Source organism: Indicator indicator, chromosome 38 (assembly GCF_027791375.1).
Source record: "Indicator indicator isolate 239-I01 chromosome 38, UM_Iind_1.1, whole genome shotgun sequence".
Lineage (NCBI taxonomy): Eukaryota > Metazoa > Chordata > Aves > Piciformes > Indicatoridae > Indicator > Indicator indicator.
The window spans coordinates 709503-730953 of record NC_072047.1 but is presented as its reverse complement, the minus strand read 5'-3'; the positions used below and the strand labels follow the sequence as shown (position 1 = coordinate 730953).

General features: G+C 51.2%; 1 protein-coding gene across 1 annotated transcript in view; it reads right to left on the bottom strand.

The window, feature by feature from the left end:
• Nucleotides 1-4000: 4000 nt before the first annotated feature.
• The window catches only part of GFRA2 (GDNF family receptor alpha 2), a 41910-nt gene continuing 24459 nt past the window's right edge, over nucleotides 4001-21451 (bottom strand). The window contains exons 5-9 of the mRNA XM_054396669.1: nucleotides 5679-5788; nucleotides 5429-5569; nucleotides 5156-5331; nucleotides 4329-4382; nucleotides 4001-4129 (exon numbers count right to left, since the gene is read on the bottom strand). Of these exons, the coding sequence (XP_054252644.1) occupies nucleotides 4001-4129; nucleotides 4329-4382; nucleotides 5156-5331; nucleotides 5429-5569; nucleotides 5679-5788 (610 nt within the window). The remainder of the gene's footprint in view (nucleotides 4130-4328; nucleotides 4383-5155; nucleotides 5332-5428; nucleotides 5570-5678; nucleotides 5789-21451) is intronic.

Genomic DNA, 21451 nt, shown 5'->3' with positions numbered 1-21451 from the left:
AGATGGTTTTGTGCAACCCAGAGCAGGCTCACCTGGAGCTGCTGCCTCTGCAGGAGAAGGCAACTGCCTCTGGTGGGATGTTGGCCTCTTCTGCCAAGTAACTGAGGACAGGATGAGAGGAAATGGCCACAAGTTGCACCAGGAGAGGTTTAGGTTGGATATTAAGAACAATTTCTTTGCTTCAAGAGTGGTCAGGGGTTGGAACAGGCTGTCCAGGGAGGTGGTGGAGTCCCCATCCCTGGAGGTGTTCAGGAAACATCCCTGGAGGTGTTCAGGAAACCTGTGGCCGTGGCACTTGGGGCCATGGTTTGGTGGCCATGGTGGTGCTGTGCTGCTGGTTGGATCTGATGATGAGCTCAGAGGCCTTTTCCCAACCTGGCTGATGCCATGATCCTGTGATGCACCTGCATGAGAGCAGGGCACTGCTGCAGGAACCTACCTGAGCTTCACCTGCACCTCCTCGTGCTGGAGCTGGCATTTTCCTTCCACACCCCTCCCTGTTCACATTCCTTTCCCAAAGGAGAAGACAAACCTTGAGGAAGCCAGGAAGATTCCCAACCTCCAGAGTGACAGAGCAGTGACCCCCAGCAGCGAGACACAGCCAGCCTCTCCCTCTGCCTTTCTCCTTGATTTAATTCCTTGCTCATTTACTGCAGTAATTACATCAGGGAAGTGGAAGGCAGGACACTGGGAGTCCCTCGGAAGCTGCTAATTGCCGCTGGAATGAGGCCATTCGGGTGGGAATGGAGAGAAAAGTGGAGACGGCGACGGCTGTGGCTCCTGCTGCTGCTGCTGCTCCTGCTTCTGCTGCTCCTGCTCCTGCTCCTGCTCCTGCTGCTGCTGCTGCTGCTGCTGCTGCTCCTGCGGCTCCTCCATCCCAGCTCCCTGCAGGGCTGTGCTGCAGCTGAGCCCCACACTGACCACTGCAGCCCAGGCAGGGGCTCGTTAACCACCTCCTTAATTAGCTCGGTGTGATCAGGGGGTGGCACTGAAACCACCTTTTGTTTTTTTCCATCGGGAAGGAGATAATAATCCCGTTTGAGGTGTAGGCAGGACAGGAAGGGTTCTTGGTCACTCCCTGAGCTCTTCTTCTTCTCCTGGGACAGGTCTTGGAGGCAGCTGGCTGCAGCTGGAGGAGTCCAAACATCCTTTTGCCTTCCTGCTCACAGGGATATAGGACCAGAGCCACCTCCCAAAGCACCTCCCCAGATGCTCACCTGCATGGAAGAGAAGGCTCCCAGCTTTCCTGCTTCCCTAAATCCTTTGAATCCCACAGGGTCATCCAAGGCTCCTGGACCTGTCAGAGTCTCCAGAGTTCCACTGAGGAAATTAAAGATAAGAAACTCAATCAGTTTGGGGTTTTTCCCCTTGTTGGAGACCTCTCAAACCTCCTGCTGGCTTCTCCTGTGGTGAGATCATCCCAGAGGACATGGATGGGTGGCTTGAGGAGATGTTTGGTGCCTCACTGGAATTGTTCCCATGGACCAAAAAGGAGCAGTTTCCTGCTTCCACTTTTTAAAATCCTTTTTCTCTCCCTGTTGGAACAGCATCAAATGAACTTCTGGGCCCAAGGATCAAGAGGTTTCTAAACTGGAGCATCCCAGCTCCATCCCCATCCTTGACCTGCAGCTCTGCTCCTCACCACGTGGCTGGCAAGAGGTTATTTTTGTGCCTTTTAAAATGAGCTGCAACTCAATGGGGGAGGGGAGAGGAGGGGAGAAAGAAAAAGGGAGGGGAGAGCTAAAAAAAAAAAATATATATATATTTTTTGTGAAGTGAAGCAGCTCAGGAAAGTTAATGAGGCCAAGGGAGCTGCTGATGGGAGTGCTGGAGGTGTCAGGAGTGCCCCCAGGTGATGACTTATTTAACAGAGGGTGAAGAAGGAGGAGGAGGAGGAAGGCAACACCTGCCCTGGGTGCTTATTAAAGAGCAAAGGAGAACATTGACTTAATGACAGAGGGCAATGGTGCCAGCTCAGCTCTTTTTCACCACCTTTTCCTGCTGGGAAAGCCTTCCCATGCCACTGCAGCTTCCTAGTTGGCAGAGAAGTGCCAAAGCCCAATGGGTTCTACCACAGGTGACCAAACCCCAAAGCAATGCAGCAAGAAAACCTCCTCTTCAAGACACCAACTGCCCTGAATCCTCTTTTTTTCCCCCCTTCTGTTGCAGTGAAGGGAAAGCCATGGAGGGGCCTGGACAAGGAGTGGCACAGGGAAGGGTTTAGTGCACTTGGGATGTGTGGTGTAGGTGTTCCTCAGGATTTTGGGAAGCTATGGAGGCTCCTTGCAGCATCTTGCTTCCATATCTGGTTAGAGAGGATAATGAGAAGGAAAATCCTCTGTTTGTAGGTAGTCCTGGTCCCACCTGCTTTGTAGCCCTTGGGAAGGGGCAAGTCCTGGAGCTGGGACTTCTAGGAGCCTCCAGGTCCGTAGAGCTTCTCAAGGCTGTGGCCAAGGTGGATTTTGGAGGCTGGTTTCTGTTCTTCTGGTCATGCTGAAGCTGTAACTAGCCAAAGCCCAGGAGATCATCTCCTCTGCCTGCATGCCCACATCCAGCACGTGGGATCCGTCCCTCCTGCAGCAGTTTGCAAGGCCCAGAGTTGCAGTGCTTCAGGGCAGGACTGTCCATGAAGCTCCAGGAGAAGCTGCACAAGGTCTCCAAACATCCCTGCAGCATGAGGTCTCCCCAAATCCAAATGAGATGAAGCTTGTCTCTGGCTGAGAGGAGCTGGAGACCCCCAGACTGGGGGAGTCTGGAGAACAGGACTGGTGAGGAGCAGCTGAGGGAGCTGAGGGTGTTCAACTTGGAGAAGAAGAGGCTGAGGGGAGGCTCTCTGGCAGCTCTCTGCAGCTCTCTGCAAGGAGGCTGGAGGCAGGTGAGGATTGCTCTCCCCTCCCTAGTCTCAGGTGACAGGAGAGGAAATAGCCTGAAACTGTGCCAAGGGAGATTTAAACTGGAGATGAGGAGAAACTTCTCTGCTGCAAGAGTGGTCAGGGATTGGCACAGGCTGCCCAGGGAGGTGGTGGAGTCCCCATCCCTGGAGGTGTTCAAGGAATGTGTGCCCATTGCCCTGGTTTAGGGGCCATGGTGGGACTGGGTTGCTGCTTGGACTGGATGACCTTGGAGGCCTTTTTCCAAAGCCAAACAACTCCATCACTGTAAGATTTCATGTATGCATATGGAAAAGGAAGAAACCAGAGAGGAAGACAGAGAGGTTTCCAACCCCTGAAGGATCTGGTCCCAATCCCAACCCAAATTCAACCAAAGGAAAGGAAAAACTCCCCCTTTCCCCCCTTCCCCCCCTCCTTGAAGTGCCAGCTGGCAAACACCAGGAGAGCCTCAGACCTTTGGAGCAGTAGTTTCTTTTTCTCTTCCATTTTTAAAACTCTTTGCCAACCACAGGAAAGAAAGAAAGAAAGAAAGAAAGGAAGAAAAAACAAGAAATCAACCCCCAAAAAAGCCCAATCATGTCAAGAGCTCAAGTGAGTCCCCTTGGAGGATGCAGAAGAGCTTCCCAACGCTGTGTGTCCATCCTCTGGGATGCTCCGATGCACAAAGCTCTCTCCATCCACCTGGCTACCCCCAGCTGACCCAGGGGGTGATGGCTCCTGGAAATAATCCTTCCCCAAAGCTCTGCTGGATGCTTGGTTTCCCTCCCTGGTGCTGCTGGCAGCTCAGGAATCTCCTGTGGCAGGAAGGTTTTTTTCCCCTCTCCTGAGTTGCTTTCGAAACCAAACCCAACGCAGCGCCAAGGGCGCTCCCCCTCCCCCCTCACAAAAAAAAAAAAAAGGATTCAAGGGGAAAAGAAAGGAAAAGAAGGAGAAAACCACCAAAGTTTCCCTGTGTGGGGAGGGTCCTCGTGCTGCCCAGCACGCCAGGGCTCAGCATTCCCAGGATTTCAGTCTTGGGGTCGTTCCCTTCTGGCAGCAGGAGCCAAGGTGCCAGGGAGTGTGGGTGCGGAGCGTCCCCATGCTGCTGGCTGCTGCTGTCCTCACCCCCTCTACAATGCCAGCAGCAGCAGGAGGAGGGGCACAAGGGGCAGGATCCTGCCTGCCCAGTGTCGGCTGCTGCCTCCTTTCTGGTCCACGAAGGTCTTCTGCTCTGGCATGATGTCTGTGGTCAGCTGGGTCTGCAGGGGAGGGCAGAGCAGGGAATCAGCAGGAGCATTCTGGGGGGGGGGAACCATCCAGCCTTGGAAAACAACCTCCAGGCAGTGGTTCCCAGCAGGGCTCTTCTCTGGCACATCCTTCCCAAGCTATTCCCACTGGGAAACAGCTCCCAACCCAGGGACCCTCCCTCCCTGGGCTCTTTCCTTCCCCCAGACCTACCTCTGAGTAGCATAGACTCTGCTCTTTGGACTTGTTTAGCTTGGGTCCATGCTCCTAGAGAGGAGAAAGGAGGAAGGTTGAGGGCAGGGATGTGACCCAAGAGTCCCCAAAATTCCCCTGGGAAACTCTGAGGAAAGCACTTCCCTGGGAGTGGCTGGAAAGCTGCTCAGCAGAGAAAGACCTGGGGGGGAAGCAGGTCCAGAGTGGCTGAAGATGAGCCAATGTGTGCCAGGGTGACCAGCAGGACCAGGGCAGGGCTTGCCCCTCCAGACTGGGCACTGGGGAGGCCACTCCTTGAGGACTGGCTTCAGTTTTGGACCCCTCACTCCAAGAAGGTCCAGAGAAGGGCAAAGAAACTGGGGAAGGGTCTGGAGAACAGGACTGGGGAGGAGCAGCTGAGGGACCTGGGGTTGAGAAAAGGAGGCTGAGGGGAGACCTTCTGGATCTCTACAGCTCTCTGAAAGGGAGTCAGGTGGGGGTTGGTCTCTTCTCCCAGGGTACAAGTGATAGGAGAATAGGAAACAGCCTCAAGTTGCCCCAGGAGAGGTTTAGGTTGGACATCAGAAGAAACTTCTTGACTGAAAGGGTTCTGGAAGCTTGGCCCAGGCTGCCCAGGGGGGTGGTTAAATCCCCATCCCTGGAGGTGTTTCAAAGCCAGAGAGATGTGGTGCTGAGGGCCATGGCTTAGCCCTGGCCTCGGCAGAGTGAGAGATTGGTTGGGCTCAGCACCAACACAGCAGCCAGCCTGAGATGCCTGCCCTGAGCAGGGCTTTGTGCTGCCCAGGACCTGCAGGTGGGTCCTGAGCAGTGCTCCCCTCAGGTCCTACCTGGAGAGAGGTGCAGGTGGTGATGATCCTGGGGTCATAGATGGTGTTGCTGTCGTTGATGTCATCTGGCAGCAGAGGGCTCTGCTCTGTCTTGGCTGGCAGGGTGACAGCCAGGGGGGGGCTCTTGGGGGAGAGGCTGACGTCGGTGCCGTTGCCAAAGGCTTGGATGGCATTTCCTGGGGGGGCAGGAGGGGGTTGGTATGGAGGGGGGAAGGGAGGGGAGGGGGGGAGCCGATAGGAGAGGGCGGGGGAGGGGGCAGGGAAGAGCCTTACGGAGACAAGGGTTTTCTGTGAAGTCCTGGAGGAACTTCTCACACTCCTCCTCCATATTGCCACTGCCTTTGCAGGAGCACCAGGGCGAGATGGTGATGCTGGTGGTGCTGGCATCAACGTAGTTGGGAGTCATGTCAAAGCCTGCCCCGGGGGTGGGGGAAGGAGAAGGGAGAAGGGTGAGTGGGGGTACAGCAGGAGAGGAGAGAGCTTTGCTCACCCCAGCGCCCCCAGACCCCCCACCAGCACTCACCAATGAGCCCTGCATAGGAGCCCAGGCATGCCTGGTAGTTGTCCCCAGGGCAGCTGGTGAGGGACTGGAAGGAGGCTTGGCAGTTGGTGTGGAAATCAGCCAGCCGGGACCTGGAGCAAAGGGGGAGAGGGAGAGGGGTGGGATTTAGCCACTGGATGGAAGGAAATGGCCTCAAGGTGCCCCAGGGCAGGTTCAGGTTGGCCATGAGGAAAGATTTCTTCCCCTGGAGGGTTGTCAAGGCTTGGCTCAGGCTGCCCAGGGCAGTGGTGGAGTCCCCGTCACAGAATCACAGAGGCACAGAGTACCAGAATCACAGTCACAGAGTCACAGAGTCACAGAGTCACAGGCACAAATTTACAGAGTCACAGGCACAGAATCACAGTCACAGAGTCACAGAGTCACAGAGTCACAGGCACAAATTTACAGAGTCACAGGCACAGAATCACAGTCACAGAATCACAGAGTCACAGAGTCAGAGTCACAAAGTCACAGTCAGAAAGTCACAGAGTCCCAGTCCCAGAGTCACAGTCACAGAGTCCCAGAGTCACAGAGTCCCAGAGTCACAGTCCCAGAATCACAGTCACAGAGTCACAGTCACAGAGTCACAGTCACAGAGTCACAGTCACAGAGTCACAGAATCACAGTCCCAGAGTCACAGAGTCGCAGTCACAGAATCGCAGTCACAGAGTCCCAGTCCCAGAGTCACAGAATCACAGTCCCAGAGTCACAGAGTCGCAGTCACAGAGTCACAGTCACAGAGTCACAGTCACAGAGTCACAGTCCCAGAATCACAGTCACAGAGTCACAGAGTCGCAGTCACAGAGTCACAGTCACAGAGTCACAGTCACAGAGTCACAGTCCCAGAATCACAGTCACAGAGTCACAGAGTCACAGTCACAGAGTCACAGTCACAGAGTCACAGTCCCAGAATCACAGTCCCAGAGTCACAGTCCCAGAGTCACAGTCCCAGAATCACAGTCCCAGAATCACAGTCACAGAGTCACAGTCACAGAGTCACAGTCACAGAGTCACAGTCACAGAATCACAGTCACAGAGTCACAGAGTCACAGTCACAGAGTCACAGAGTCACAGAGTCACAGAGTCACAGAGTCACAGTCACAGAGTCACAGTCACAGAGTCACAGTCACAGAGTCACAGAGTCACAGTCACAGAGTCACAGTCACAGAGTCACAGTCACAGAGTCACAGTCCCAGAATCACAGTCACAGAGTCACAGAGTCACAGTCACAGAGTCACAGAGTCACAGAGTCACAGAGTCACAGAGTCACAGTCAGAGTCACAGTCACAGAGTCACAGTCACAGAGTCACAGAGTCACAGTCACAGAGTCACAGTCACAGAGTCACAGTCACAGAGTCACAGTCCCAGAATCACAGTCACAGAGTCACAGAGTCACAGTCACAGAGTCACAGTCACAGAGTCACAGTCCCAGAATCACAGTCACAGAGTCACAGTCACAGAGTCACAGTCACAGTCACAGTCCCAGAATCACAGTCACAGAGTCACAGAGTCACAGTCACAGAGTCACAGTCACAGAGTCACAGTCCCAGAATCACAGTCACAGAGTCACAGTCACAGAGTCACAGTCCCAGAGTCACAGTCCCAGAATCACAGTCACAGAGTCACAGAGTCACAGTCACAGAGTCACAGTCACAGAGTCACAGTCACAGAGTCACAGAGTCACAGTCACAGAGTCACAGTCACAGAGTCACAGTCACAGAATCACAGTCACAGAGTCACAGTCACAGTCACAGAGTCACAGTCACAGAGTCACAGCCACAGAGTCACAGCCACAGTCACAGTCACAGAGTCACAGTCACAGAGTCACAGTCACAGTCACAGAGTCACAGAGTCACAGTCACAGAGTCACAGTCACAGAGTCACAGTCACAGAGTCACAGTCCCAGAATCACAGTCACAGAGTCACAGTCACAGAGTCACAGAGTCACAGTCACAGAGTCACAGTCACAGAGTCACAGTCCCAGAATCACAGTCACAGAGTCACAGAGTCACAGTCACAGAGTCACAGTCACAGAGTCACAGTCCCAGAATCACAGTCACAGAGTCACAGAATCACAGTCACAGAGTCACAGAGTCACAGTCACAGAGTCACAGTCACAGAGTCACAGAGTCACAGTCACAGAGTCACAGTCACAGAGTCACAGTCACAGAGTCACAGTCCCAGAATCACAGTCACAGAGTCACAGAGTCACAGAGTCACAGTCACAGAGTCACAGTCCAGAATCACAGTCACAGAGTCACAGTCACAGAGTCACAGTCACAGTCACAGTCCCAGAATCACAGTCACAGAGTCACAGAGTCACAGTCACAGAGTCACAGTCACAGAGTCACAGTCCCAGAATCACAGTCACAGAGTCACAGTCACAGAGTCACAGTCACAGTCACAGTCCCAGAATCACAGTCACAGAGTCACAGAATCACAGAGTCAGAGAGTCACAGAGTCACAGAGTCACAGTCACAGAGTCACAGTCCCAGAGTCACAGTCCCAGAATCACAGTCACAGAGTCACAGTCACAGTCACAGTCCCAGAATCACAGTCACAGAGTCACAGAATCACAGAGTCAGAGAGTCACAGAGTCACAGAGTCACAGTCACAGTGTCACAGAATCACAGAGTCACAGAGTCACAGTCACAGAATCACAGTCCCAGAGTCCCAGTCCCAGAGTCCCAGTCCCAGAGTCCCAGTCCCAGAGTCAACCACAGAATGAACCAGGCTGGAAGAGAGCTCTGAGCTCCCCAAGCCCAAGCCATCACCCAACCCTGTCAAATCAATCACACCATGGCACTGAGTGCCTCATCCAAGCTTTTCTCCCTGGAGGGGGTTCACAGCTGTGGAGATGTGGTGTTCAGGGCCACGGCTGGCTGCTGCCCTGGCAGTGCTGAGTTAAGGGTTGAAGCTCAAGGATCTCTTCCAACCCAACTCATTCCCTGATTCCCTGACAGGCAGATGGGCTGCAGCCCCCAGCCTGACTCAGCCATTAAGAGAGCAGAGATGGGGCCAAGCTGCTGCCACTGTGGGTGAGAGGACCTGGAGCTCCACAGCAGCAAACCTCACAGTCACAGAGAGTCACAGAATGCTAGGGCTTGGAGGGGACCTCTGGAGCTCAGCCAGCCCAACCCCCCAGCTCCAGCAGGGACACCCACAGCAGCTTGCCCAGGATCACAATGGCCAGGGGGGGTTGGAAGCTCTCCACACAAGGACACTCCACAACCTCTCTGGGCAGCTCTGTGACCCTCACAGTAAAGGAGTTCCTCATGTTGAGGTGGAACTTCCTCTGCTGTAGTCTACATCCATTGCCCCTTGGCCTATCCCAGGGCACAAGTGAGCAGAGCCTGTCCCTGTCCCTTCCTTCTTGACCCCCAGCCCTCAGCTATTGATAGACATTGATCAGATCCCCTCTCAGCCTCCTCCTCTCCAGACTACACAGCCCCAGGGCTCTCAGCCTCTCCTCATAAGGACCTGCAGCGAAGCAGCCAAGCTGCTGCCACTGTGGATGAGAGGACCTGGAGCTCCACAACAGAAAACCTCACAGAGTCACAGAAGGTTGGGAAGGGAGCTCTGGAGCTCAGCCCCTGCTCCATCAGGGCACCCACAGCAGCTTGCCTGGGAGCACAATGGAAACTCTGCAGAGGAGACTCCTCCAGAGAAGGAGACTCCTCCAGAGAAGGAGACTCCTCCAGAGAAAGAGGCTCCACAACCTCTCTGGGCAGCTCAGCTCCTTGTCTGTTGCCTTCTCTGCCCTCTCCAGAGTGAGAGCAGCAGGCATACATTATTTCTTTTGGCTTCCTTCTCTTCCTTCCTTCTTAATTAAATGTCATCTTTGTCCAAGCAGCGATTGAATCATCTGGCACTACCTGCCTGAAGCCATCAGGAGTGATGAAAATGGAGAGGACAAACTCTCTTATTTTACAGCTTCCTCTGTGTGTGTGTGTGTGTGTGTGTGTGTGTGTGTGTCTAAATGGGAGTGACGAGTTTGCAGAAGGGTTTGATGGAGTTCAATGGAACAAATGAAGAGGAGATGGAAGGCAGCAGGAGGGATCTGCAGTGTTAGCTCCGACATCCAGCTGACACTTTCCAGCCCTCCACTAAGGATTGGGATGGGATGGGATGGGATGGGATGGGATGGGATGGGATGGGATGGGATGGGATGGGATGGGATGGGATGGGATGGGATGGGATGGGGTGGGGTGGGGTGAAAGTGCCACCAAACCACATCCAGCACTGAGGAGAAGCAGAAATGTTGCTGCTGAGCCCACAGCCAGAGCCCAACTGCACTTGCATGGACCACATCCTGGGAAAAGAACATCATAGAGCACAGCTGCTTGGAGCTGGACCAGAGCACTGGATGCTCCAAGCAGGAATGCAGTGGCTTCCTGCAGACCTTCTGCTCTTTCCAGCCAGCCATGACTGGGACTCTTTCCAGGTCTTGGGGCTTCACAACCACCAATCTGAGCATCTTCTGTGGAGATGCTGAGCTTCTTGCTCAGCAATGTGCACTCATGGCCAGAAAAGGTCCTCTGGGGGCATGAAGAAGAGTGTGGCCAGCAGGGCAAGGGAGGGTCTCCTCCCCCTCTACTTTGATGAGACTTCATCTGGAGTCCTGGGTCCAGTTCTGGGCTCCCCAGTTCAAGAGGGACAGGGAACTGCTGGAGAGAGTCCAGAGGAGGCTGGGAAGCTGCTGAGGGGCCTGGAGCAGCTCTGGGAGGAGCAAAGGCTGAGAGCCCTGGGGCTGAGAGCCTGCAGAAGAGCAGCCCCAGAGGGGAGCTGAGCAATGCTCAGCAAGATCTAAAGGAGCTGTGGGGGGCAAGAGGCTGGGGCCAGACTCTGCTCACTGGTGCCCAGGGACAGGACAGGGGGCAAGGGGCACAAAGTGACACCCAGGAGGTTCCATCTGAAGAGGAGGAGAAATTTGTTGGCTGTGAGGGTGCTGGAGGGCTGGAGCAGGCTGCCCAGAGAGGTTGTGGAGTGTCCTTGTGTGGAGAGCTTCCAACCCCCCCTGGGCATTGTGCTCCTGGGCAAGCTGCTGTGGGTGCCCTGCTGGAGCAGGGGGCTTGGACTGGATGATCTCCAGAGCTCCCTTCCAACCCCCACCATGATTCTGTGATTCTTCTGAGGCTTTCTTTGTCCTCCAGCATCACCCTCCTGCAAGCTCAAGCCAGGGATGAGGCAAAAGCCACCCCTGCCCTTGGTACCTTCTTCTCCCTGCTGCCCACAGCTGGCTGTGCAGGTCACACTCACATCCTGCCTGCTACAGCCTGCCAGCACCACAAACTGGAGGAGTTTCCCACTCCCACCAGCAGCCTGACCCACTTCCAGCCTCCCAACAGGCTGCAAATTTCCAGGGCAAGGTCAACCTCTTCAGCTGGGTTACTGAAGCACTCCTAAGGAGGAGACAGGACCCCTGGGCACTGCTGCTGCTCTCCTGGACCTCAGGTGCTGATAAATAGCAACAACACAACTGGCAGCACCTCAGGGAGAGAAGCAAGGAGGAGGCTGTGAGGTGGCTGCTCCACAGAGTGGTGGAGCAGGATGGGTTTGGGCTGAAGCATTGATGCCAGGATTCTGCAGCTCCTCTGAGGCAGGGCTGAGGCATGCAACCAACTTTCTTCCCCTCCTTCTTCCTGGAAACAAAACTCACCCATCCCAGGAGGAAGTTCTTTTCACCAGGTCCAGGTTTCTTTTCCTCCAGTGGGATTTAGCCTGCTGGGAAGGAAAAATTCCCCAGGACCAGGTGAAAAAGGGGAGATGAGGGGGGTCCCACCTCACAGGTCAAGGGGGTTTGCTCCCCATTTGTAAGGTGGGAGCAGAAGGAAGAGCTCAGGGTGGATGTTGCAGGGGAGAAAAGCCTCAGTTCAGCTCTTTTCACACACAAATACTCTTTGGAGGAAGGTCCACAAGGGACAGGAGGAGAGGGAAGGGCCTCAGGTTGCACTAGAGGGGAGTCAGGTTGGGAGTTAGAAGAAGCAGATCTTGGAGGAGCAGCTGAGGGACCTGGAGGGTCAGCTGGAGAGGAAGAGGCTGTGAGGGAGACCAGGTTCAGGTCTGAATTTACTCAGCTGCCAGCCTAGCTCTGCCCAGCTCAGGTCTGACTTTCACCCAGCTGTCAGCCCAGCTCTGCCCAGCTCAGGTCTGGCTTTTGGAAGGCAGAGACTGCCCAGCTCCACCTGCTCCCTCAAGCTGCCAGCCAGTGATTTGGCAGTGAATCCTCCTGCCTTGGCTGCCTCTTTTTTCTTTTTTCCTTTTTTTTCCTTCTTTCTTTTTTCTTTCTTTCTTCTTTCTTTCTTTCTTTCTTTCTTTCTTTCTTCTTTCTTTCTTTCTTTCTTTCTTTCTTTCTTTCTTTCTTTCTTTCTTTCTTTCTTTCTTTCTTTCTTTCTTTCTTTCTTTCTTTCTTTCTTTCTTTCTTTCTTTCTTTCTTCTTTCTTTCTTTCTTTCTTTCTTTCTTTCTTTCTTTCTTTCTTTCTTTCTTTCTTTCTTTCTTTCTTTCTTTCTTTCTTTCTTTCTTTCTTTCTTTCTTTCTTTCTTTCTTCCTTCCTTCCTTTCTTCCTTCCTTTCCTCTTTCCTTCCTTCCTTCCTTCCTTCCTTCCTTCCTTCCTTCCTTCCTTCCTTCCTTCCTTCCTTCCTTCCTTCCTTCCTTCCTTCCTTCCTTCCTTCCTTCCTTCCTTCCTTCCTTCCTTCCTTCCTTTCCTCTTTCCTTCCTTCCTTCCTTCCTTCCTTCCTTCCTTCCTTCCTTCCTTCCTTCCTTCCTTCCTTCCTTCCTTCCTTCCTTCCTTCCTTCCTTCCTTCCTTCCTTCCTTCCTTTCCTCTTTCCTTCCTTCCTTCCTTCCTTCCTTCCTTCCTTCCTTCCTTCCTTCCTTCCTTCCTTCCTTCCTTCCTTCCTTCCTTCCTTCCTTCCTTCCTTCCTTCCTTCCTTCCTTCCTTCCTTCCTTCATTCCTTCCTTCCTTCCTTCCTTCCTTCCTTCCTTCCTTCCTTCCTTCCTTTCCTCTTTCCTTCCTTCCTTCCTTCCTTCCTTCCTTCCTTCCTTCCTTCCTTCCTTCCTTCCTTCCTTCCTTCCTTCCTTCCTTCCTTCCTTCCTTCCTTCCTTCCTTCCTTCCTTCCGTCCTTCCTTCCTTCCTTCCTTCCTTCCTTCCTTCCTTCCTTCCTTCCTTCCTTCCTTCCTTCCTTCCTTCCTTCCTTCCTTCCTTCCTTCCTTCCTTCCTTCCTTCTTTCCTCTTTCTTTCTTTCTTACTTTCTCTCTTTCTTTCTTTCTCTCTTTCTTTCCTTTTTTTTTTTTTTTTTTCTTTCCTCTTTATTGCCTGGGCACTTAAAAAGCAGAAATCTGAGATGTTATGGGCTGGCTCCCAACCAGCAGAGGTTTATTCCTGGCTGGAATCTCTGCAAACTCATTGTATACAACGGAAAGAGTGACATCTGGCTTGGATATTTGGGAAGGATTTACCAGCTGCCTTGTCGTGTATCATGAAAAGAAGAACATTTGCCTCAGAGGATGCTACATGCCAGGAGCAGAGCCCCAGGGAGCAACGTGACAAATCTGCCTGGTGCTCAGTGATGAACTTGCCACAGCTCTGGCAGGACTGCACCTCTCATCTGGGGAGAGGAGAAATCCTGTCAGAGGCTGGAGTTGGGATCTCCTGCTGAGGGGAGGAGGAAGGAGGCAGGGAACCAGGGGATGATGGAAATGTTTGGGTTGGAAAAGACCCTGAAGATCATCCAGTCCAACCTTTCTCTCACTCTGTCAAGGCTGGGGCTAAGCCATGGCCCTCAGCACCACATCTCAGAGGCTTTGAAACACCTCCAGGGATGAGGATTCAGCCACCTCCCTGGGCAGCCTGGGCCAGGCTTCCAGAACCCTTTCAGTCAAGAAGTTTCCTCTAATGTCCAACCTAAAACTCCCCTGGGGCAACTTGAGGCCATTTCCTATTCTCCTATCACTGAAGAGCAAAGACCATTCCCCACCTCACTCCAGGCTCCTTGCAGGGAGCTGTAGAGAGCCAGAAGGTCTCCCCTTAGTCTCCTTTCCTCCAGGCTGAACACTTCCAGGTCCTTCAGCTGCTCCTCCCCAGCCCTGTTCTCCAGACCCTTCCCCAGCTTCCTTGTCCTTCTCTGGACCTGCTCCAGCCTCTCAGTGTCCTTCTGGCAGTGAGGAGCCCAAAACTGAACCCAGCACTCAAGGTGTGACTTCAGCAGTGCCCAGTCCAGGGGCACAATCCCTGCTCCTTCTGGCCACACAATTGCTGCTCCATGCCAGGCTCAGAGGATGTTAGGGGTTGGAAGGGACCTCTGGAGATCTTCAAGTCCAACCTCCCCCTGCCAGAGCAGGATCAAGCAGCCTGGTGGCCTTCTTGCTCACAAGGACAGATGAGAAGTCCAAGCCTGGCACTAAACAACAACTCCCCCTGCCCCAAATCAAAGCAAATGGCCTCAGGCTTCTGACTATTCCAGGCAGAAGATCTCCAAGCTGTGGAGATTCCTCTTCACAGGCAATTTACAGGGACCAAGGGAAAAGAAATTAAATTTAAAAAAAGGCTTTAATAGACAGAAGCATCAAGAAGCAGCTTGGAAACATGCATCTGCCCTCCCCCTCCCCCTCTTCCAACCCTCCCACAGAGCAGAGGATGTTCAAGAAGCTGAGACAACAAGCAAGAAAAACTCAGCAAGACATCAAAAACCCACGGGCTTGCTGGGCAGCCTCCTCCCAACATTTGCTCTGCCTGCTCATCCTGCTGGGGATGAATGGTTTGGAAAGCTGGAAATGCTGAGATTAAGGGGGGAAAAAAAGCAAAAAAATGGCTTCAAACTCCAAACAAAGCTGCCAGGAGCCACAGGGATGAGGCTCAGCTATAGAAATGAGAGGGAAGATGGAGCCTAAGTTGATTTTTCTGGATGACCTTCTAGCAAAGGGTAGTGAGGAGTGGGGGAAGGGTGTGCTCGTGGCAGGGAGCTTGGAGTAGATCACAGAATCAGAGAATTGTCAGGGTTGGAAGGGAGCTCAAGGCTCAGCCAGTCCCAACCCCCCTGCCATGGGCAGGGACACCTCACACCACAGCAGGTTGCTCACAGCCACCTCCAGCCTGGCTGCAAACAGGGATGAGGCTTCCACCACCTCCCTGGGCAACCTGTGCCAGTCTCTCACCACCCTCCTGGGGAAGAATTTCTTCCTAACATCCAATCTGAACCTTCCCACTTCCAGTTTTGCTCCATTTCCCCCCCCAGTCCTATCACTCCCTGACACCCTCAAAAGTCCCTCCCCAGCTTTCTTGGAGCCCCCTTCAGATCCTGGAAGGCCACCAGAAGGTCTCCTGGGAGCCTTCTCTTCTCCAGCCTGCACAACCCCAACTCTCTCAGGCTGTCCTCAGAGCAGAGCAGCTCCAGCCCTCTGCTCATCCTCATGGCCCTTCCCTGGACACCTTCCTGCACCTCCAGATCCTTCTTGGAACAGAGGCTCCAGAACTGGACACAGAGCTCCAGCAGAGCTAAAGTGGTAAGAGGTGAGGTTGGGGGTGAAGAAACCAAGAGGACAAACAACCCCCAGCCCCAAGTGCTAAGCTGGGAGCTGTTAATGAAGTGCAGTTTCCCCTTCTGTATTTTCAGGACGTGGCATTTGGATTCCTCAGAGATAAAAGCAGTTGGGAGAGAGGGGGAAGGGGGGGAAAGAGGAGGAGGAAGAGGGTTGGTTTGGGTTTGCTTTTTTTTTTTTTTTTTTTTTTTGTGTGCGTGTGGTTTTTTTTTTATCCTCTTCCTTGTTCTTAAACCTTCTCATTACCCAGGAAGGGAAGAATTAAAGGCATGCATCATTTGATTTTAATTGAAGGACTGTTCTATTTCATTGAACTGCTAACTAAGCTGAACAGGAGATTGTGTTTACATAAGCAAAGCCTGAGTCAGTATGGACTTGCTGTCACATTAAGTCAATACTTATGAAGGCTCCTCTCGTTAATTATTCAGGGAGAATTGACTTATTATTCTGTTAAGAACATGCTTAGCCCTCAGCAAGGTGGCCCCAGAGCTGAGCCTGGCCCTTCAAGCTGCTTTCCAGTACCTGAAAGGAGGCTCCAAGGAAGCTGGGGAGGGACTTTTGGTAAGGGCTTGGAGTGTCAGGGTGAGAGGGAATGGATTTGAGATGGAAGAGGGGAGATGGAGGCTGGAGGTGAGGAAGAAATTCTTGCCAGTGAGGGTGGGGAGACCTTGGAACAGGTTGCCCAGGGAGGCTGTGGATGTCCCCTCCCTGGAGGTGCTCAAGGCCAGGCTGGATGAGACCTTGAGCAAGCTGGGCTGGTGGGAGGTGTCCCTGCCCGTGGCAGGGGGTTGGAACTGGATGAGCTTTGAGGTCCCTTCCAACCCAACCCATTCTGTGATTCTAGGATTCTACAGACTGCTGCCTGCAGAGTCCCCAGGCAGGGGTACCCAAAGGCTGCTGCTCCACTGATCCTCCCCCTCTGTCTCAACAATCCTGGGAAGGCAAAGCAGCCAATCCCTGCTGGCTGATGGCTGGATTTGGCCAAGAAGGCAAAACCCAGCAGCCTGGCTTGCTTCAGCCAGAGTGTGGCCAGCAGGAGCAGGGCAGGGATTGTCCCCCTGGACTAGGTTCAGTACTTGGTTCACTTTTGGGCCCCTCACTCCAAGAGGGACATTGAGGAGCTGGGGTGGGTTCAGCAAAGGACAAAAGGAACAAGTGACAGGAGGAGAGGACATGGCCTCAAGTTGCCCCAGGGGAGGCTGAGATTGGACATTAGCAGAAACTTCTTCCCTGAAAGGGTTCTCAAAGCCTGGCCCAGGCTGCCCAGGGGGTGGTTGAAACCCCATCCCTGGAGGGGTCTGCAAGCTGTGGAGATGTGGTGCTGAGGGCCATGGCTCAGTGCTGGGCTAGCAGTTGAACTCCATGATCTGAAAAGTCTTTTCCAGCCAAAACCATTCCATGAGCCTAGAAGATTTGGAGGCTTCCTTTGCTTACCCATCCCTGATCCAATCACCCACCCTGGGACCCCTCAGCCATGCCCTGTCCCTATCCAATCTCAGGCACTGCTCCTCTCAGCCAGCTCCCAGAGCTTCAATCCAGGAACATTTTTCCCCTTCCTCCTCCTCCTCCTCCTTCCTTCTAGCCCAGCTCCACGCACAGCTGAGCCACACTTCTGAGCAGCTCTCATTACACAGGGTAATGAGAAAGTTGAGCTGCTGCTCTGCTGTTTATCAAGGAAACATCCATTATCTGTGGCATTCTCTCTGTGCTCAACAAAAGGTTTGTGAAGACCAAGGCAGTGGCTTTAAAACAGACCCCAACTGCTCAATCAATACCACAGCCTGGAGCTGTTCCTTCCCTCCCACACACAACCCTCTCCCTCCAGCCAAGCATCCCTTGGGGATCCTGGAGTGGATCGAGCAAGGTTTCACCTCCCCAGGGTATCACTCCTGAATCACCAGAGAATCCCAGGATGGTGGAGTTGGGAAAGGACCTCTGGAGCTCCTCCAGTCCAAGCCCCCTGCTCCAGCAGGGCACCCACAGCAGCTTGCCCAGGAGCACAGTGCCCAGGGGGGGTTGGAAGCTCTCCACACAAGGACACTCCACAACCTCTCTGGGCAGCCTGCTCCAGGCCTCCAGCACCCTCACAACAAACAACTTTCTCCTCATGGAACCTCCTGGGTTCTACTTTGTGCCCCTTGTGCTGTCCCTGGGCACCAGTGAGCAGAGTCTGGCCCCAGCCTCTTGCCCCCCACAGCTCCTTTAGCTCTTGCTGAGCATTGCTCAGCTCCCCTCTGGGGCTGCTCTTCTGCAGGCTCTCAGCCCCAGGGCTCTCAGCCTTTGCTCCTCCCAGAGCTGCTCCAGGCCCCTCAGCAGCTTCCCAGCCTCCTCTGGACTCTCCCCAGCACTTCCCTTTGTTGAAGTGGGGAACCCAGAACTCCAGGACTCCAGGTGTGACCTGAGCAGAGGAGAGAAGAGACGGAGCAGAACCTCCCTTGCCCTGCTGACCACACTCTTCTTCATGCCCCCAGGACACCACTGGCCTCCAGTGCATGAGGGCACACTGCTGACTCACAGGGAACTTGTTGCCCCCTCAGCACCCCCAGCTCCTTCTCCTTGGAGCTGCTTCCCAGCAGGCCAGCCCCCACCTGCAGTGCTGCAGGAGGTGATACCACCCTGGCTGCAGGATTCTACACCTGCCCTGCTTGAACTTCAGGAGGATCCACTCTGCCCAACTCTCCAACACCTCAGCCCTAACTCAGAGGTGAGGAGGATTTTGCCCTGCTGGGGTGCAGCCCAGCACTGCCCTCAGGGCTCACAGGATCACAGAACTGTTGCAGCTGGGAGAGAGAGACCTTTGAGTCTCTTCCAACCATCAACCCCAAAGCCATCAGCTCCCAAAACCATCACCACCACTAAACCACCTCCCAAAATTCCACACCCACACATCCTGCAAGGAGCTGGGCAGGATCCAGCCTCGTTGTTGGTTGTTGTTGTTGTTGTTGGGGGTCTTTTGTTGTTGTTTTGTTGATCTTTTTTGTTGTTTTTTTTTTTTGTTGGTTTTGTTGTTGGGGTGGTGGTTTTTTTGTTGTTGTTCTTGTTTTGTTGGGTTTTGGTTGGGTTTTGTTGGTTTTGTTGTTGGGGATTTTTTTTTTTGTTTTTGTTTGTGGTGTTGGTTTTTTGTGTTGTTTTTTTTGGGTTTTTTTTTGGTTTTTTGTTGTTGTGGTTTTTTGTTGTGTTTTGTTTGTGGTTTTGTTGGTTTTGTTGTGGGTTGTTGTTTTTTTTGGTTTTGTTGTTGTGGTTTTTTGTTGTTGTTTTGTTGTGTTTTTTTTGTGGTTTTTTGTTTGTTTTGTTGTTGTTTTTGTTGGTTTTTTTTTTTGTTGTTTTGTTGTTGGGTTTTTTTGTTTGTTGTTTTGTTTGTTTTTTTTTTTGTTGTTTTTGTTGTTGGTTTTTTTTTGTTTTTGTTTTGTTGTTTTTTTTTGTTGGTTTTGTTGTTGGTTTTTTTTTTTTTTTTTTTGTTTTTTTTTTTTTTGTTGTTTTGTTGTTGGGGTTTTTTTGTTGTTGTTTTGTTGGGTTTTTTTTTCGTTGGTTTTGTTGTTGGGGTTTTTTTGTTGTTGTTTTGTTGGTTTTTTTTTTCGTTGGTTTTTTTGTTGGTTTTTTTGTTGTTTTTTTGTTGTTTTTTTTTTGTTGTTTTGTTTTGGTTTTTTTGTTTTTTTGTTGTTGTTTTTTTTTTGTTTTTTGTTGTTGTGGTTTTTTTGTTGTTGTTTTGTTGGTTTTTTTTTTTGTTGGTTTTGTTGTTGGGGTTTTTTTTTTTGTTGTTTTGTTTGGTTTTTTTTTTGTTGTTTTGTTGTTTGTTTTTTTGTTGTTGTTTTTTGTTTTTTTTTTTTGTTGGTTTTGTTGTTGTGGTTTTTTTGTTGTTGTTTTGTTGTTTTTTTTTTTGTTGTTTTTTGTTTTGGGTTTTTTTGTTGTTGTTTTGTTGTTTTTTTTTTTGTTGGTTTTGTTGTTGGGGTTTTTTTGTTGTTGTTTTGTTGTTTTTTTTTTTTGTTGGTTTTGTTGTTGGGGTTTTTTTGTTGTTGTTTTGTTGGTTTTTTTTTTTCGTTGGTTTTGTTGTTGGGGGTTTTTTGTTGTTGTTTTGTTGTTTTTTTTTTGTTGGTTTTGTTGTTGGGGTTTTTTTGTTGTTGTTTTGTTGGTTTTGTTGTTGGGGTTTTTTTTGTTATTGTTTTGTTGGGGTTTTTTTTTCATTGGTTTTGTTGTTGGGGTTTTTTTGTTGTTGTTTTGTTGGGTTTTTTTTTTCGTTGGTTTTGTTGTTGGGTTTTTTTTGTTGTTGTTTTGTTGGGTTTTGTGGGTTTTTTATAGGTTTTGTGGTTTCTTTTATTGTTTTTTGGGGGGTTTATTGGGGGTTTTTTGCTGGTTTGTTGTTGGTGGGTTTTGTTGCTGTTTTGTTGTTGTTTTCTTGTGGGTTTTTGTGGGTTTTGTAGTTGGAGGTTTTTTGGTTGTTTTGGGGTTTTTTCGGTTTTTTTTTGGGCGGGGGTTGTTGGTTTTGTTGTTGGGGGTTTTTGGTTGTTGCTTTGTTGGTTTGTTGGGGGTTTTTTTGTTGGTTTTGTTGTTGTTGGGTTTTTTTGTTGGTTTTGTTGGTGTTGGGGTTTTTTGGTTGTTGTTTTGTTGGTTTGTTGGGGGTTTTTTGTTGGTTTTGTTGTGGAGTTTTTTTGTTGGGTTTTTTTCTGTGGGTTTTGTTGTTGGAGTTTTTTTGGTTGTTTTGTTGGTTTTTTGTCAGGCTTTTTGTGGGGTTTTTTTGTTGGTGGTGGTGTTGGTGGTGGGGTTTTTTTTGGTTGTTGTTTTGTTGGGGGTTTTGTTGTTCTTTTGTTGTGGTGGTAGTGGTTTCTTTTGTTGTTGTTTTGTGGGGGTTTTTTTTGTTGGTTTTGTTGTTGTTGGACGTTTTTCGTTGTTTTTTCGGGTTTTTTCTGGGTTTTGTTGCTGGGGGGATTTTTTGTTGTTTTGTTGTTTTTTTTGTTAGGGTTTTTTGTTGGTTTTGTCGTGGTGGTGGTGGTTTCTTCTGTTGCTTTTTTTTTTGTTGGGTTTTTTGATGGTTTTGTTGTTGTTGGGGTTTTTTTGTTTGTTTGTTTGTTGGTTTTTTGTGGTTGTTTTCTTGTTTTGTTGGCTTTGTTGTTGTGGTATGGTTTTTTTGTTTTTGTTTTTTTTGTTTTGTTGGGGTTTTTTTGCTGGTTTTGTTGTTGTTATTGGGGGCTTCTTTTGTTGTCGCTTTGTTGTTTTTGTTGTTTTGTTGGTTTTTTTTTTTCCCCAGTTACAAACCGAGGGGGAGAAAACTGAGGGAAATAAAGCATCAGCCTGGTTGGGGATGCTGAGGAGCTGCAGCCAGTGGAGGCTGGGCAATTCTTCAGCAGCACCAGCCTCACTGAAGCATGTAAGACCAGATTATTTGTGTTCCTGACTTGCTGATGCAAGATGAAAAATACAGCAAACTGCAGCTGCTGAAATCAGCTCTTTTTTTTTTTCTCTCTCTCTGTGTGTGTGTGTGTCCTCTCCCCTTCCCTTCCCTTTCCCCTTAGCTGAGGTTTTGATGTTCTGGGAGCTAAAACCTGTCCCTTGCAATCAGACACAAAAGCTCAGGGACTTTGTCAGGCTCCTCCATCGAGGTAGGAAAAAGCTTCCTGGGATGAAAAGGTGCCCAAATTGCAGGCAAGCTGAGGTAGGTGGAGTGGCGCTGGGAGAGCTGGGCAAAGGGGGTTGGGGTAGCTCAGCAGGGATCTGCAGCAGGGTCAAGGGTGTTGGGATTGTTTCCAGGGCAAAAGGTAGGATTTCAGGCCCAAAAGAGAGGTCCTGTGTGGGGAAAGAGAGAAAGAGAGAAGGAAAGGGGGGAAAGAAGGAGGAAATAAAAAGGAGGTGAAAGAAGGGGAGAAAAAAGCTCAGCAAGAGCTAAAGGGTGGGGGCAAGAAGCTGGGACCAGACTCTTGTCAGGGGTGCCCAGGGACAGCACAAGGGGAGATGGACACAAACTGGAACCCAGGAGGATCCTTCTGAACATGAGGAGAAAGTTGTTTGGTGTGAGGGTGCTGGAGGCCTGGAGCAGGCTGCCCAGAGAGGTTGTGGAGTCTCCTGCACTGCAGAGCTTCCAAACCCCACCTGGATGTGTTGCTGTGTGACCTGATCCAGGTGATCCTGCTGGAGCTCCAAACCCCACCTGGATGTGTTCCTGATCCAGGTGATCCTGCTGGAGCTCCAAACCCCACCTGGATGTGTTCCTGATCCAGGTGATCCTGC